General features: G+C 43.0%; 1 protein-coding gene across 3 annotated transcripts in view; it reads left to right on the forward strand.

Moving 5' to 3' along the window:
• Positions 1-795: 795 nt before the first annotated feature.
• TOLLIP (toll interacting protein) overlaps positions 796-16981 on the forward strand; it is a 45466-nt gene continuing 29280 nt past the window's right edge. For all 3 annotated transcript variants that reach the window (XM_074997837.1, XM_074997838.1, XM_074997839.1), the window contains exon 1: positions 796-907. In XM_074997837.1, coding sequence (XP_074853938.1) covers positions 875-907 — 33 coding nt within the window. In that variant the 5' untranslated portion in view covers positions 796-874. The remainder of the gene's footprint in view (positions 908-16981) is intronic.

Consider the following 16981-nt stretch of genomic DNA (forward strand, 5'->3'; position numbering starts at 1 on the left):
ACTCAAACACATGAGCGTGTTATCTCAGTACATACACCCATGTCCATGCGCCAGTGTATATACCCCGGGACCGTGCACATTACTTCCATGTCACAGCACACATGTACAACGGCTCCCGTGCCACAATCGGGATCAGCAACAGCCTTGCGCCGCATCTCCAGAGCAGCTGCTACGCGCCGCAGCAGGATCGCTTGATGAGCGGCAGGAGCCAGAAAGCCGGCTGCAGCCAGTCCCCGCGATGTAAGCCCAGCATAGGCACCGCGGGAACCTTCCTCGCGGCGCATCTCTAATGACACAGCGCCCCCTGCAGGAACAGGGTCTCCTCAGTGCCAGCGCTTTCTGCGCCAATCACCCGCCAAGGCCTGGGAGGGGCACAGCTCATTGCACATACTTGGTAGAGCCGTCTGAGAGACATTTCACATGAACTCATTGTGCCAGCCATATGGCAGGCGCTCAACACCCAGCTCTCTCTCTCTCTCTCTCCCCCTCTGCGAGTGTGTCTCAATCTCTCTCTCTCTCTCTCTCCCTCCTCCCACCCGTCTCAAAGAGGAAGGCGAGAAAAAGCACAATTGCGCACGCGTATTACCCGATGCGGAAGCAGGGACGAGGGAGCGCAGTCCTTTACCGCATGCGCAAGGCTGGAGAGCAAAGAAGGTGGGATCTGTCACAAACGGTCGGATAGCGCATGCGTGTTACTTGCTAGCGGTTTAGTTCGGAAAGCGGCCAAAGGAGGCGGGGTTTAGCGGGAAAGCCGTTGTGCCACGCATGCGCACTGCCGAGTAAGCGGGGCGAGGCTTGTGCTCAGCTGACGCCGGAGCCTTGGGGGTTGGGGTTGGTTAGCGGCGGCCTGTTCGGGCAGAAAGGGGGTCCCGCTATGGCGACCACCGTCAGCACCCAGCGGGGCCGGGTAAGTAACCGCTGACCAGGGTCATGGGGGGCAAGGTGTGTCTCCCACGTCCTGGGTCCCGGGGTCTTCTTCCAGCTCCCTGGGGCCGGGGCCTGCCCGCTTCTGGGCCCGGTCTCTATGGCCGTTAGAGCTCTCTCTCGCTACTGGGCCTTGCGCAGGGTGGCTCCTCGCCATTCGTTCCATGGTGCGCGGGGCTAACGGCGCACGCTGGCTCCCCACTGCCATCACCCTCATCCGTGTGTGTCCGTCAGTCTGCGTCCGTCCCTTCTTCCAGGCTTACAAACTGCAGGTAGGGACTCTGGCTGTCATCCTCATCCCACGTGGCACAGCGGGGAGGCGAGGCTCTTCCTCTTCCCCTAGCCTAGCCCATTAGGCGAAGGAGGCGGAAAAAAAGGACCATGAGGGAGTGCGGAGTCCGCCCTGCTCCCGAATTGAGTCACACACTGTCTGCTTCTGGGAACTAATTGAGAGGTTAGGGGGCAGCTGTCTGGCTCTACTTTTGAGTGGTGACACCTGTGGTGTATGCGTGGAGGGTTAGGTGAATCCGTAAAAGTCGTGTGATGATCCAGTTTACAACAGTGCCCACGGCTTGGAAGGAATTTGAATGAAACAGTTGTCATCTACATGTGTGCACTGGGGTGATGTTGAAATGGGCCACCACCTAGTGCTGCTAGTGGGCTCTTCAGGCTGTTGAATGTTCTGTGACACATCTGATGTAACTCCTGTCTTATGTTTGTGCTCAGTTCCCACACACTGTTAGTAAGAGAGACTCATTTTTGAAAGTTTATTTATAATTCAAGATGTTAAGTTACCTAACCAAAATATAGAGACACCAAATCATGCAATGAATTTGAGATGTTGAAAGACAAGAGTGGGTTATTTCATTGAACTGCTGTAGCTAAAGACCTATAGCTGCCTTTCTAATCTGATGGTAGTGATACTTTTTGAGCATCTCCATCGCTTTTATTTTTTTTTAATTCTCCCATTTCTGTTAGCTCTTTCTGAGGGCTTGTGTACACTGGTAAGTTACTGTGCTGTAACTTTCTCACCCAGGAGTGTGAAAAAGCACTCAAGTGCAGCAAGTTACAGTGCTACAGCATTTGGAGCTATGCCCCCATTGCTGTTAGCACCTCCCATTATGGAGATGGCTTATCTAGAATGTTGGGAGAGCTTTCCCCCAGTGCTCTTGCCATGTGCAGTACTTTAACAAGCAGGCAAAGCCAGAGTGGCCTTATACAAAACAAAACAGCAGTCATATAGCACTTTTAAAGACTAATGATGATTTATTATTCAGTGAGTGTTTTAGCAATTCTGTTTTATCATCAATGACTAAAGTATTTACTAGTAACAGAGAGAAAGCTGTGCTAGCCTACATACTATCAAAACAAAAAAGCAGTCAAATAGCACTTTAAAGACTAAGAAAACAACTTATTAGGTGAGCTTTTGTGAGACAGACCCACTTCTTCAGACCATAGCCATACCAGAACAGACTCAATATTAAGGCACAGGGAACAAAAAACAGTAACCAAAGTGGACAAATCAGAAAAAAAAATTATCAAGGTGAGCAGAGAGTAGAGGGGCAGAAGCGGGCAGGGGGAGTCAAGAATTAGATTAAGCCACGCATGCTAACGAGCCCATATAGTGACCCAGAAAATTCCAGTCTCGGTTCAAAGCACATGTTAACGTGTCAAATTTGAATATGAATGAGAGTTCAGCAGCCTCTCTTTGAAGAGTGTGGTGAAAATTCTTCTTCAGTAACACGCAATCCTAAATCGTTAACAGAATGGCCCACTCCATTAGTCAGTGGGCCATTCTGTTAATGACATTTGGTGTCTTGTGCATGATTCCACAATAAACTTGTAACATAGCTGAACAGTAGAGCACAGATGTCATAGAGTCCAGTGCTTAAACTTCTAGAACAGATATATTCTCTGTCTGAAAGCTGCATTTCTTTTTCAGACTGTTTTCAGAGACATGATGGCCTTGATCTGGATGTTGTATGACTCACTTTTCTGCTTCTAAATAGCTGAAAAGACTGATTTGTTTGACATCCTGACTACAGATATCAACTTGTTCAAATCAGTCATTTCTATATCTGTAAACAGTCGTTACAAGTGAAGATAATTTGTTGAGGCAAAAGTCAAGATGGCTTACTAATCTTCTAGAGCTCTTTGAGAGGGTCAATAAGCATGTGGACAAGGGGGATCTGAGTATAGTGTACTTAGATTTCTGGAAGGCCATTGATAAGGTTTCTTACTAAAGGCTTTTAAGTGAAATAAGTTGTGATGGGGTCAGAGGGAAGGTGAAACAAAAGGTAGGGTTAAATGGTAAGTTTTCAGAATGGGGAGTGGTAACTAGTGGTATCGTATTCAACCTATTTATGAATGATCTGGAGAAAAAGGGTAAACGGTGAGGTGGCAACATGTGCAGATGAAGCTAAATGGCTCAATACAGCTAAGAACAAAGAAGCCGAATCTACACTAGCCCCCTCCTTTCCAAAGGGGCATGGTAATGAGGAATTTTGGCAGATGTTAATGAGGCACTGCCATGAATATGCAGAGCCTCATTAGCATAATGGTGGCTGTGTGCAATTTGAACGTGCTGCTTTCGAAATACACGCCGCCTGTGTAGATGGGCCTTTCGAAAGGACACCCCCCTGGACTTTGGAAGCCCCTTCCCATTTGGCTTTGGAAAGAAGAGGCTTTCGAATTCCGAGGGTCCTTCCGAAAGGTCCTCGTCTACATGGGCAGCGTGCATTTTAAAAACAGCACTTTTGAATAGCATGTGGCTACCATTATTCTAATAAGGTGCTGCATATTCATGGCAGTGTCTTAATAGCATCTGCTGAAATGCCTCATTACCATGCCCTTTCAAAAAGGAGTGGGCTAGTGTAGATGCGGCCAGACTGTGAAGAGCTTCTAAAAGGTTTCACAGAACTTAGTGTTTGGGAAAAGAATAGCAAATGAAATTTAATACTGATAAATGTAAAGTAATGCACGCTTGGAAAAAACAATCTCAACAAAGAAATTGATGGGGACTAATTTAGCTATAACCACTCGAGATCTTGGAGTCATTTGTGGTTGGTTCTCTGAAAACATCCACTCAATGTGCAGCAGCAGTGAAAGAAGTAAACAGAATGTTAGGAATCATTGAAAAAGGGATAGTGAGTAAGCCAGAGAATATTTAATTCTGTATAAACCCATGATATGACCACATCTGGAATACTGCATACATATGTAGTCACCTCATCTCAAAAAATATATGGCATTGCAAAAGGTTCAGAAAAGGCCAACAGAAACGAAGGGTTTGGGGCAGGCACCATTTGAAGAGAGTTTAAAAAGACTGGTACTTTTTCAGATTAGAAAAGAGGAAATTAAAAGGAGGTATGATAGGTCTCTACAGTTATGACTGATGTGGAAAAAGTGAATAAGGAAATTTGTTCCCATCACATAAGTACTAGAGGTCACCAAATAAAATTGTTCGGTAGCAGGTTTAAAAAGAGCAAAAGGAAGCTTTTCATCATTCAGCACTTTAGTAGGCATGTGGAACTCCTTGCCAGAGGATCTTGTGAAGACCCAGGACTTTATCAGGGCTCAAAAGAGAGCTAGGTACATTTATGGAGGTTAGGTCCATCAATGGCTGTTAGTCAGGATAGGTGGGAATGGTGTTCCCAGCCTGTGTTTGTCAGAGGCTGGAAATGGATAACAGGAGAGGGATCACCTGATGATTACCTGTTCTCTTAACTCCCTTTGGGGCATCTGGCATTGGCCCCTGTTTGAAGACAGGATACTGGGCTAAATGGACTTCTGGTTTGACTCAGTGTGCTGTTCTTATGTTCTTAAAGAATCTAGTTGGTCTCTGCTTTAGCTGGCTATATACACTCATCCCTTGTTAAATGAGTACTTTACTAACGAGTACTCGCTTAAACAAGGGGCACATTTACTTACCTTTGCTCACTCTACAAGTGAGCTCCCCCACTAATCCCCCTGCCCTTCCTGCCACCCCAATCGACTTAACATGCCACAGCCTGCCCTGTCCCCCCTCCAGACCATACACCCAACCTTCATCAGCCTGAACACCGCCCCCCACAGACCCAGCCGGCCACCAGGCTTTAACCCTCCCTCTCACTCATGGCCCCAAACTGTTCCCCACCTTTAACCCTCTCCAACCTGCCCCCCAACCCAAGGTTCACTTACGTTTCAAAAGCAGCTCCACCTGCTGCCACTCCCTTGCCCAGCTCTAGGAACCAATCAGACACTTTTACTTATATTTTAATGGTAATTTAGTGTCCGTCTTATGAGTTTTCGCCTCAAAGTTGTGCTCATAGACCAAAGGATGAGTGTAATTAACGTGTTTAGCATAAGTACTATAAAAGCAATAACTTTTAACTAGTGCCTTTCATAGAAAGTTTTATTGAAAGCACTTCTGTCCAGTGCTTGTATATGCTGGTAGGTGCTCAACCTTTCCTGTTGACTTGGAGTTGACAAAAGCTGCATGTTCTAAGGTGCCAGAGCTCCAAAATGCTGTTTGTTTTCCACCTCATAGGAATTGTTACTGAGGTTAGTAAGTGTATATTCACTTTACCCCAATGATACAAGACACATCTAGATCATGCTTAGTTTGCCTCAGAGGCTTGTGGAGCAGGAACAGGTAGACTGGATTTTTTTTTGTGATGTGAAAAGACATTTCATAGAATACTAATAGCAAAAAACACACTAACCCAGCGACAGGACCCTACCAAATTCATGGTCCATTTTGGTCAATTTCATGGCCATAGGACTTTGAAACTAATAAATTTCATGCTTTCATCTATTTAAGCCTGAAATTTCATGGTGGCATAATTTTAGGAGTATAGAGGAGTTTGGGGGTGGTCACAGGGTTATTGTAGGGAGGGTTGTGGTACTGCTGGTGGCAGCACTGCTTATACTGCTGGGTAGCTAAAGATTGGAGGCTGCTGACCATGAGTCCAGCTTTGAAGGTAGAGCAGCTGCCAGCAGCAGAACATAGCCAGAGGTAAGGCTGACATGGTATGGTATTGCTGTGTTTACTACTTCACTGCTCCCTGCAGAACTTGGGCCTCAGTCAGCAGCTGCTGCTCTCCAGCCACCCAGCTCTGCATGCAGCAGTGTAGAAGAGAAGCTGGCATGCAATGATATTGCCACTTCTGTGTGCTGCTGCTGGTGGAACGCTGCCTTCAGAACTGGGAACCCAGCCAACAGCTGCTGCTATTCAGCACCTAGCTCTAAATAAGTAACGGAGAAAGTCGTGCTAGTCTATATACTATCAAAACAAAAAAGCAGTCAAGTAGCACTTTAAAGACTAACAAAATAATTTATTAGATGAGCTTTTGTGGGACAGACCCACTTCTTCAGACCATAGCCATACCAGAACAGACTCAATATTTAAGGCACAGAGAACCAAAAATAGTAATCAAGGTTGACACATCAGAAAAAAAATTATGAAGGTGAGCAAATCGGAGAGTAGAGGAGCAGGGGTAGGGGGGAGTCAAGAATTAGATTAAACCAAGTATGCAAAAGATCCCCTATAATGACCCAGAAAATTCATATCCTGATTCAAACCACATGTTAATGTGTCAAATATGAATATGAAAGAGAGTTCAGTGACCTCTCTTTCCAAAGTAGTGTGACAATTCCTCTTCAGTAAGACTCAAATTCTTAAGTCATTAACAGAATGGCCCACTCCATTAAAATGTCAGCTGACCAGTTTGTGGATCAGGAGTGTGTTTGTCTGTTTGTACCAATTAACTCTTTGTGTAAGAGTTTGAAGTTTATCCAATATACAAAGCACCTGGGCATTGTTGGCACATGATGGCATATATGATGTTAGTTGAGGAATGTGAGAATGTGTCTGTGATTCTGTGACTAACCTGGTTAGGTCCAGTGATGTATCCCCAGATTAGATATGTGGACACATCTGGCAGTGGCCTTTGTTGCAAGGAAAAGTCCCAGGACTGGTTTTTTCTGTGGCACAGACTGTGGCTGTTGGTGAGAATCCTCATAAGGTTGGGAGGTTGTCCGTAGGAGAGAACAGCCTGTCACCTAGGGCCTTCTGGAGTGTGGCATCCTCATTAAGGATAGGTTGCAAGTCTTTAATAAAACGTTGCAGTGGTTTGAGTTGGGAGCTGTAGGTAATGACCAGTGGTATTCTGTGCTTGGCTTTTTTGGGCCTATCTTGGAGTAGCTAGTCTCTGGGTATTCGTCTGGCCCTGTCGATTTGTTCTTTCTTTTTATTTCTCCTGGTGGTAGTTCAGGTTTATGAATATTTGATAAAGATCCTATAGTCTTTGGTCTCTGTCAGGAGGATCAGAGCAAATGCAATTGTACCTAAGGGCTTGACTGTAAATAATGGATCTAGTTATGTGTGCAGGATGGAAGCTAGAAGGGTGTAGGTAAGTCATAGCAGTCAGTGGGTTTCTGGTAGAGTATGGTAACGATCAGGCCATCCTTGATTTGTACTGTAGTGTCCAGGAAATGTGTATGTGGCGTGGAATAATTGAGGCATAAGTTGATGGTGGGGTGCAGATTGTTAATGTCTCTGTGGAATTCTTCTAGAGTCTCTATACCATGGGTCCAAATCATAAAGATGTCATCAATGTATCTTAAGTAGAGGAGGAGTAATAGGGGATGAGAGCTGAGGAATCGTTGTTCCAGGTCAGCCATAAATATATTATCATATGGTGGGGCCTTGCGGATGCCCATAGCAGTTCCACTAATCTGGAGGTATAAATTGTCTCCAAATCGGAAATAGTTGTGTGTGAGAACAAAGTTACAGAGGTCAGACACCAGATTGGCTGTGGTGACATCAGGGATGGTATTCCTGATCACTCTTAATCCTTCTTCATGTGGAATATTAGTGCACAGCGCCTCTACGTCCATGGTGGCAAGGATGGTGTTGTCAGGAACTTTCCCAATGTTTTGTAATTTCCTCAAAGTCGGTGGTATCTCGGAGATAGCTAGGAGTGGTGGTGGCATAGGGTTTGAGGAGAGAGTCCACATAACTTGATGGTCTGGTGGTAAGGGTGCCAGTACCCAAAATGATAGGTCGTTCGGGGTTCCCAGGTTTATGGATTTTTGGGAAGTAAATAGAATAATCCAGGCTGGGGCTCGGATGGTGTGTCTGAGTGAATAAGATCCGAGTAGCAGCAGGGAGTTCCTTAAGTAGTAGTTGTAATTTCTTTTGGAATTCCAAAGTGGGATCAGAGGAGAGAGATCTGTAAAATGTGTTGGAGAGTTGCCTGGCTGCCTCCTGTTCATAGTCTGACTTATTCATGATAACAGCAGCATGCCCTTTGTCAGCTGGTTTGATTATAATGTCTGGGTTATTTTTGAGTACAGTGCCATTTTACTGCTTTTTTGTTTTGATAGCTCTAAATAATAGTGCAAAACTATGGGTGGCAATACTGTGAAACCCCTTCCTCCAAAATAAACTTGCAGTTCCCTATTTGGAGTGAGTTACTGAGCTACAACTTTCTGTCTTGAGGGTGTGGGGCGGGGGGGAAACACTCCACTGAGCACGGTAAGTTGTAGTGCTGTAAAGTGCTAGGGTAAACTGGCTCCTGGCACTGTTAGCTATCCCCTTGTGGAGCTGGTTTTACGTAGAATGCTGAGAGAGCTCTTCCAGTGCTCTTGCCATGGCTACACTTCCACTTTTAAGTGTTGCTGGGGTTGCGTTTACATTTTAGAAGTGTAGACACATCCTTAAACTAAAGCTCTAAGGTGTCTACTGCTTCTTCATTAATGGCAGTGATTATCTCCATCCATCCATCCACCCACCCAAGTGCTGGACAATGTCTGATATGTCAAAGAATATCAGTTCTCTCAGCTCTTCACCCTAGTGTCAGCAATGTGTTCTTGATGTGTGCTCTGAGTATACCTGTTCTAAGCTCCCTATCAAGAAGAGCAGTGCTTCCCCCAGATCTCAATTTTCATGGGTGTTGCAGGGATAGAAGGAAAGCTCAGGCCTTTCCAGAAAGGCACGCAGCCTGGATCAGGCTCACACGGAAATGCATGGGGAAAGGATCAGACCACCTATATCAGCCGGGATCCTCCAGGTACTGACACATACACAGGGAGGGTAGCAAGGCTCAGACTCCCCAGGAAGTGGGAAACGGAGTTTCCAGAATGTGTGCATTGTGGGGAGAGGGAGCAATGCTCAGATCACCCAGATCCTGGCACATGCATGGGGGGTAGAACGTGTGACTGACAGGCATCTGACCCTATTCTCCCCAGTCCTGCTGTTAGTAACCTCAGTGTCTCTTCCCCAGCGCCCATTTCCACTTCTTCCCCCTTCCCTGGATGTAGTACCAAAGCCTTCTCTCCCACTCTGTGGTACTAAAATAACCCTCTGCTGCCAGCAAGTTTTCATGTCTTCTTTTATAATTTTAACTCTTCTCCCCACCACTTGCCCTCAGTAGACTTCAAGAATATGCCTTCCAACCTTTTGCCCAGATTTTAGCCTAGTTGGATTCTAGCTGACAGTGGCTGGATGGGTCTGGTTCAAAGGACTGTTTGTCTTTTGAATACGATAGAACTCCTCTGTAGGTGCATGCTCCAATTAGTCCAGTAGCCTAAGCCATGTGAGCCTTAGAACTGTTTGGTAGGTACTTTAACTTGAATAGCAAGCTCTTTTTTAAGTGATACTGTGTCTTGATTTCCCTTCCCTCCCTCCCCACCCCCAATGTCATGGTGAATGCCCTGAACTCCTTGGAGTAATGCTTAACTGTTTCATAACTCATATCTGGTCTCTAACCAAAACAGATCTATTGTGTTCCAGCTATAATACTCTACATTTTTCTAGCTTCTTTTTCACTTGATATTTCAAAATTCTTTGTAAATGTGACTTAAGACTTCCGGCATCCTTATTAGGAAGGTACAACAGGAAAAAGTAAAATATGTTGTTTAGAATATGAGGTATTGTACAACTTGTAAGAGAATTCAGATCTTATTCAGCCACTAGCAGTAATCATGAGACATAGTGTCTTCGGGACACTGGCTGCTTCTTCATATCAGTAGCTGCAGGTACTTGGAACTTTGTAGATTGGAATCTTTCTGTATCTTTACAAATACTTGTGGAGTAAAACATGCAAACACTTTTTTTTCCCCACAAGAGGCAAATATTTGTTAAATTTGCTACCTTTTGTAAAACAAGCAATGCTTGTGAAGAATTCAGCTGTTGATCTTATTGAGCTTCTGGGTATGCAATTATCTGTCTACACCTTCTTTCAGAAATGTATTAGTCATGCTTTTGTCTTGGGATTTTTTTCTCCTGTTACTAAAACACTTTTGATATAAATTTTGTATCCATTTCTGTACCATGGTGGGAGACCTAGTTACAAAAGTCATTGTTCTGATATAGTTAAAATGATTTAATTTTGTAGATGTAAATGTGCTACTGAATTGTGTTATGATTTTAGACAGTAAAAAACTTTGATTTTTTTTCCTTAATGGTTGGAGCAACAGTCACTTTGAATTATATTAACTGTATCACACTTCATAAAAGATGTTTTAAAAAAAATTGCCAAACATTTAACAATAAAGAGGGAAATCAGTGGGGTCTCTGAGGCCAATATATTCTGAACTCCAGTTACTAATATGTGATTCTTCCTTTTTGCTAAATTGTCTTTATACCTCAACCATATCCTTTAAAAGAAGGATCTTGCATGATGAATAAACAGTTTATTGAATTCTGAGAAATGGGTCCAAGCAGAATACTGAATGCACATTGTTTTGAGTGGATTTCTCAGGCATGATTCTTTTTTTGGTTCTGTGGCTTCTAATCCATAGCTCTTCTTTAGGTACTTGTCTCTCCTGATGTCTATAAAACCAGGTGGGAAATCCAAAAGCAACAACGTAATTTTGTGTGTGAGTGACAGAGTGATTACTTTCTAATATATGATCTGAATTCTGTCAGTGGGCAAAGGACATGTGAAGCCCTGGCACAAGATTATGTGAGTAATTAGAAGGCTCTATTTTCCAGTTGTGGCAACATGTCAAATATATGATTCTTTCCATTTATGTAGCATGAACATCAAATAAGACACTAGCAAGTATATTGCAGGTTTTAGGACCAGCTTTCAAAGTTGTGTGCCCAAATCCCCAGTTTTGGTTCAAAGAATCCATATGAGGAGTAGTTGTGTTAGTCTGTATACATACAAATGAGTCCAGTGACCCCTTAAACAGATTTATTTGGGCATAAGCTTTCATGGACAAAAAGAACACTTTGTCAGATGCATGGAGTGGAAATTAGAGGCAAGCATAAATATATTAGCACGTGAAAAGAAGGGAGTTACCATGTCAAGCGGAGGGCCAGTGCTAATGAGGCCGATTCAGTCAGGGTGAATGTCAGTTTTTGCCCACAAAGCTTACGCTCAAAGAAAATCTTAGTTTTTATGGTGCCACAGGATTGCTTGTTTTTTAAATGAATCCATAGACAGCTAAAATAAGGCCCAGATCGCTATTTAGGGTATCCAAGTTTCAGAAGTGTGCTTTCATAGTTATTTCACTTACAATTCTTTATAGCCAACTCTGAAATTGAAATGTGCCACCCATTTTTTAAGTCGAGTAGTACACCTTAATGAAGAAAATCTTATTCACTTCAAATATGAAAGTATATTTAGTTGTTAGAAATCTGTAAAGTAGATCTTAAAGTTCTAGAAAATCTGTATTAATACATGACCATTCTTTACTAATGCCGTTTTGCAGACAGTTGAGTTTACTCTACTGATCAGCTCAATTTTGAGAATAAACTGAAGTCAGTAAGAAGCATTAATTTCTGAATGAGACGGTATTCATGTAGATTTTATTTGCTCTGCATTTTTAATCTAGAAATTAAAATCATAGGTGTTTACCGATTCCTTTTCTGATTCCTTTCGACTTCTGTTACTGTTTTCTGACTAGTACTCCATACTGTGCATCCTGTTTGGGAACTGGCTTAAAAGTACAATGTGAGCAACATTCTACCTGTGTATTTTCATTGTGGGGAAACAAACACTCTCTGAAAATCTTTGTATCAAAGAGAAGCATTGTATAAATCCAAACAATTTGAGATGAATGCAGAAAATGTGCAAGTCTGTGCCAAGAGGACAACAGAGAAGATCTTGTAGTCAACAACTTGCTGGTAAAGCATGTAGTGCACTGAATGTTACCACATCTCTTAAACAGTGTAGTTCAGAAGGTGAAATGCAAACATCTTGATTTTTATAAATGGAAGAGGTAACCCTTAAAAATGGAGATTATTATGGGATCTGCTGTTTTAAGTAAATTCAAAGATGTGGATTTACAGGGAAACTTATTGTGCTTCCCCCTCTTGTGTTACAGGAGCCAGAGATGGGGGGCAGGGGAGAGCTTTCAGATTTCCCAGCCTACCCACTCATTGGGAGCAGGGGGTGTCCACTTCTGGTTGGGGCTTCCTAGCATATAACAGGGACAGCTGATCCAAGAGGACAGTGAGGGTTTCCTGTCTAGGTCAGAAGGGCAGCAGAAGCTGCAACGGTTGTTTTTTTTTTCAGGGCCTGATCTTGGTTCTGGATTTCACAAAGGAGAAGAGAAAGTGTATTTCTAGGCATTTTCAAGCCTACAAATACTACTCTTGTAAAGTGCGTGAGCAACCTTAACTGTGCCTTGTAGTGATACTGGGGGAAGCATGGAGAGGAAGGAGATGATGGAAAAAATTTGAAGCTTTTGGGAAGAAGGGTGCTTTTGAAATCAGGACACCCTTTTGAAGGAAGCCAGCTACACAGTTATTTTTATTTTGAAATCGGCACTTTTGATGGGCCGGGTGGTTGCCATTATGCAAATGAGGCGCTGAATATTCATCAGTGCCTCATTTGCATTTTCAAACAGCTGTAATTTCCGAAAGGGAGGGGTAGTGAAGCCATGGCCTTAAAGCAGTTTTTTTTTTTTATATCAGTCAAAATATTTGAAGGCTATAGGCCTTCAGTTTCTTTGGTAGCTTGCTCTAGTCGCTAAGAAGTTTTCCCCCCCCCCATTTGGTTTGATGGGCTGGAATTGAGGGCAAATATCATGTTACTCTACTCTGACATGTAGTGAAAGACTTTGAGATCGTGCCCTCTAGTGCTGATTTCTTTTTAATGGAATCTGTTAATACTAGCCCCACCTTAAAACCAAAAAGCTAGCAATATTTAAGTTTTCCTGTTGCATGGTGATGGGGAAATTTTTAGACTGTACAGCTGGGTACTTTAAAAGGTGGTGGTTTCAGATTTTAAATTGAAAGCTGAACTGAGTAGTGAGTAATGGGAATAGACTTGGATGTTTGAACGTTAAGTAAACTTGTTACCATGTCAGTCTTGATTTCTAAAATCAGGCTAATGCCGATAAAAGTAAACTTATGACAGGGTAAAGCAAATGTGTCTTAAAGTAACTAATTATATCAGCGATAGTACTCTTACTGTGACAGTACTGTTCATTTCAGGTGGAGCCATTGTTAGGAGCACAAGCTTTCATGGGCAAACACCCACTTCATGCATTTGACAAAGTGGGTCTTTGCCCACAAATCTTATGCTCCAAAATATCTGTTTAATCTATAAGGTGCCACAAGACTTCTTGTTTTTGAAGATACGACTAACTCTGCTATCTTTCCTCATGTACACTCCAGGGTCTGATGTAATTAATGGTGCTTTACAAATTTTACACCTTGTTGAAGGCTTGTAGTGCAAGAAAAATTTGGCTCTGGAGCTAGGTCGTGAACTTCCATATTGTTGTGGTAAGGGCAGATAGCAATTATGTAAATGTTTAAAATGGGTTATCTATTCTTACATTGCTAGCTAAACAAGTATTTGAAGTACACTATTCTTCATATATTTCAGGATGGATTCAGAAAAGAAGCAGCTGTCACATGTGGGCCTTAAATGATAGGAGTAAATCCTCAAACTGAGCATTTAAAACTTTTACAATACAAGAGACAGGACAATGGGACAGTTGTTTTGGTTGGCTTTGTTTTGTGTGATGCCTGAACTCAATGTTGATTGTATAAGGTTTATTAACTGAAACCAACACTGACTATAATATTCATCAATTAATGCTGGCATTTGAGGTGCCTTTACAGGAGATTTTAAATACTACATTTGTGTTCTGCAGTTCTTGACCTGTACTGGGAGCATGTGGATGGATAACCTGATAGTCATCCTAAGCCTTAGCTTTATCAATATACATTTGAGCCCTGACCTGCTGCACCATTTCTATTCACTTTGTTTTTCCATTTACTTATTGGACTAGTTACCCAAAATGGGATACTTTAACAGTTTAGTCAAGATATTTAATGTTTTCTTTGTTCTGAGTATTTATTTATAATTTTGACACAACTTTCTCTGAGTTAGGACTTGATTGAAAATGAAAATTTCCACCTCCTCCTCCTCCTCCTCCATCCCAAAATTGAAGTCAGTTCTTATGACTTCACCCACGTTGGTGGTTATTCCTATGAGTTATTTTGAAATAGTCTCTCCTCACCTCCAGGTTTATACCAGACTTCACTGTAAGCAAGGATCACATTTTAGGGTATGGATTTATATTTGTATAGAACATCGCATGATGAGGCACAACCCTGATTGGGGTATGGTAATACTGAGAGAGTTTAGTTGTTATCAGAGTTCCTGCCATGTTACTGAAATATTAGGGAATGTTTGCACATCATATAGCAGGATGAGAGCCATATTATTGACAAAAGAGGATGTAATCTTTTCCTTCTCACCTACAACTCTGGCCTGCCTCTCCCCTGTTACAGCCTTTCATAGGCTTTCCTCTTATACTCCCACGTGCTCCAAAAGCCTCATCTCATTTTCTGAACTCTTTTGAACCCATTGTTATCTCCTCCCATTATTTTTACTGCTTGTTTTCACAGAGTTATGGCAGCGCAGCTGCACCATGGTGAAGATGCTACTATGCGTTTGGAAGAGTTTCTGCCATTGTTGTAATTAGCTAACAACTGTTGGTAGATGGATTATGTTGGGGAGAGAAGCTCTCTAATTCATTCAGTGCTATCTACGTGGCAAGTGTACATTGTTTCCATTAAGCTGTTTTCTTTTTCAGCTGCTCAAGAGAAATTCAAATGCTGGCTACCTGACTAGCACAGTTCCTACCATTGTTTTGTGCACCAATAGAAACACTTTTACACATGCCTCCTCACGTAAAAATGTATTCTGCACATGGATGGAAAAGATCGGGGGGAACAGTGGGCATGGAAAGTGGATTTAGGTTGGTATATGTGTTGCTCAGAGGTGACCACCAGTATAATCTGTGATGTAGCTCTGACGTAAATCTCTTGGGGTGTATCTACACAGCAAAGCTATTTCAAAATAGCAGCAGCTATTTCAAAATGGCCGAGTGCCTACGCAGTGCAACCGCTAGGGGCTGTGTAGACATGGAATAGAGTCTATTTTGAAATAAGCCACAGTGCATCTAGTGGTTCTATTGTGTGTAGACCCTGTATTTCTAAATAGCTGTGTGCTATTTCCAATTGCATTTCATGTGTAGCTGTGCTATTTCAGAAAAAGCTATTCCAGAATACCTCTTCCAGGCTACGTCTACACTAGCCCCAAACTTCGAAATGGCCACGCAAATGGCCATTTCAAAGTTTACTAATGAAGTGCTGAAATGCATATTCAGCACTTCATTAGCATGTGGGCGGCCGCGGCACTTCGAAATTCACGCGCCTCGCTGCCGCGCGGCTCGTCCCAATGGGGCTCCTTTTCGAAAGGACCACGCCGACTTCGAAGTCCCCTTATTCCCATCTGCTCCTGGGAATAAGGGGACTTCGAAGTAGGCAGGGTCCTTTCGAAAAGGAGCCCCGTCGGGACGAGCCGCGCGGCGGCGAGGCGCGTGAATTTCGAAGTGCCGTGGCCGCCCTCATGCTAATGAAGTGCTGAATAGGCATTTCAGCGCTTCATTAGGAAACTTCGAAGTGGCCATTTCGAAGTTTGGGGCTAGTGTAGACACGGCCCCAGAGTAGCTTATTCAGGAATAACATTGCTGTGTAGACATAGGCTGGCTGTTCTCTGATTCTTTTTCGCTTACAATACAGACATGCTATAGTCTTTCATCTTAAAATTCACCCTTGACTCCACTAGTCTTTTCAACTGCTGTCCCTTCTTTTCCATCTCTGAGGTGAATGAGCATTTTGTACAACTGTAGTTCAAAATTAATCTCTTCCAAATTCATCCTAGTCCCCCTCTGATCTCCAGTGACACTTGCCCTCTTTTGGCATCTGTTTTTACTCCTACCTCTCCAATTGCTTCTTTTTTGTGTCCTGTGAAGGCTCCTCCTCATTTCCCCTTTCATCAGCTTTCTGGTCGCGGGGGGTGGGGGTCCCACAGGGCTTTGTTCTGTTCATTGCCTTCTCCTCTCTCTACATTTTATCTCGGTTGAATTTAGTTTGTGGATGAGATTACCTAATTCTCTTTATGACTATGACTATATCTTAAAACTTTTTGCATAACATCACTGCGGTTGTAGCTGTTCTTTCATCCATGCAAATAAAACTCATCCTCCCTCATCTTGGTTACTGCAGTAGTAGTTTTCTCTCAGACCTTGACAAAAGTAATCTTAAGAATACTGCCGCAGAAAACTTTCTACTCCTTTCTTTATCATTTCTCTCTTGGAATCCCTTTACAAACTACCCTTCTCTCTCACATCAAACAAGTTACCTAGCTTCACTTTTAAAGCCCTTGATGCTTTACCTATCATCCGTAATTTGCCTTTTAGCTATTCAGCCTAGCATCTGTTCAGTGCACAATGTCAGCCTCCATTGCCCACTTGTTAATTTTTCAGATAAACTCTCTGCGGCTGTTCCACATTTCTGGGAGATGCTCTTTGTAAATATCTGCAGAACTACCTCATTATCCACCTTTAAATCCCACCTCCAAAACCCTTTGCTGTTATGGCTACAAAAAACTTGGCGATGTGTAGGTTAATGGTGTCCAGTCACCGCTGCCTATCCCTCTGATCAGTATTATCTCCTTTTCTTACATTTCCCCCATTGGTTGTCTCCACTTTCATTTAGATTGTAAGCTGATTGGGGCAGCTGCTGCTTTTTGTTTGTTTT

Source organism: Carettochelys insculpta, chromosome 6 (assembly GCF_033958435.1).
Source record: "Carettochelys insculpta isolate YL-2023 chromosome 6, ASM3395843v1, whole genome shotgun sequence".
NCBI lineage: Eukaryota > Metazoa > Chordata > Testudines > Carettochelyidae > Carettochelys > Carettochelys insculpta.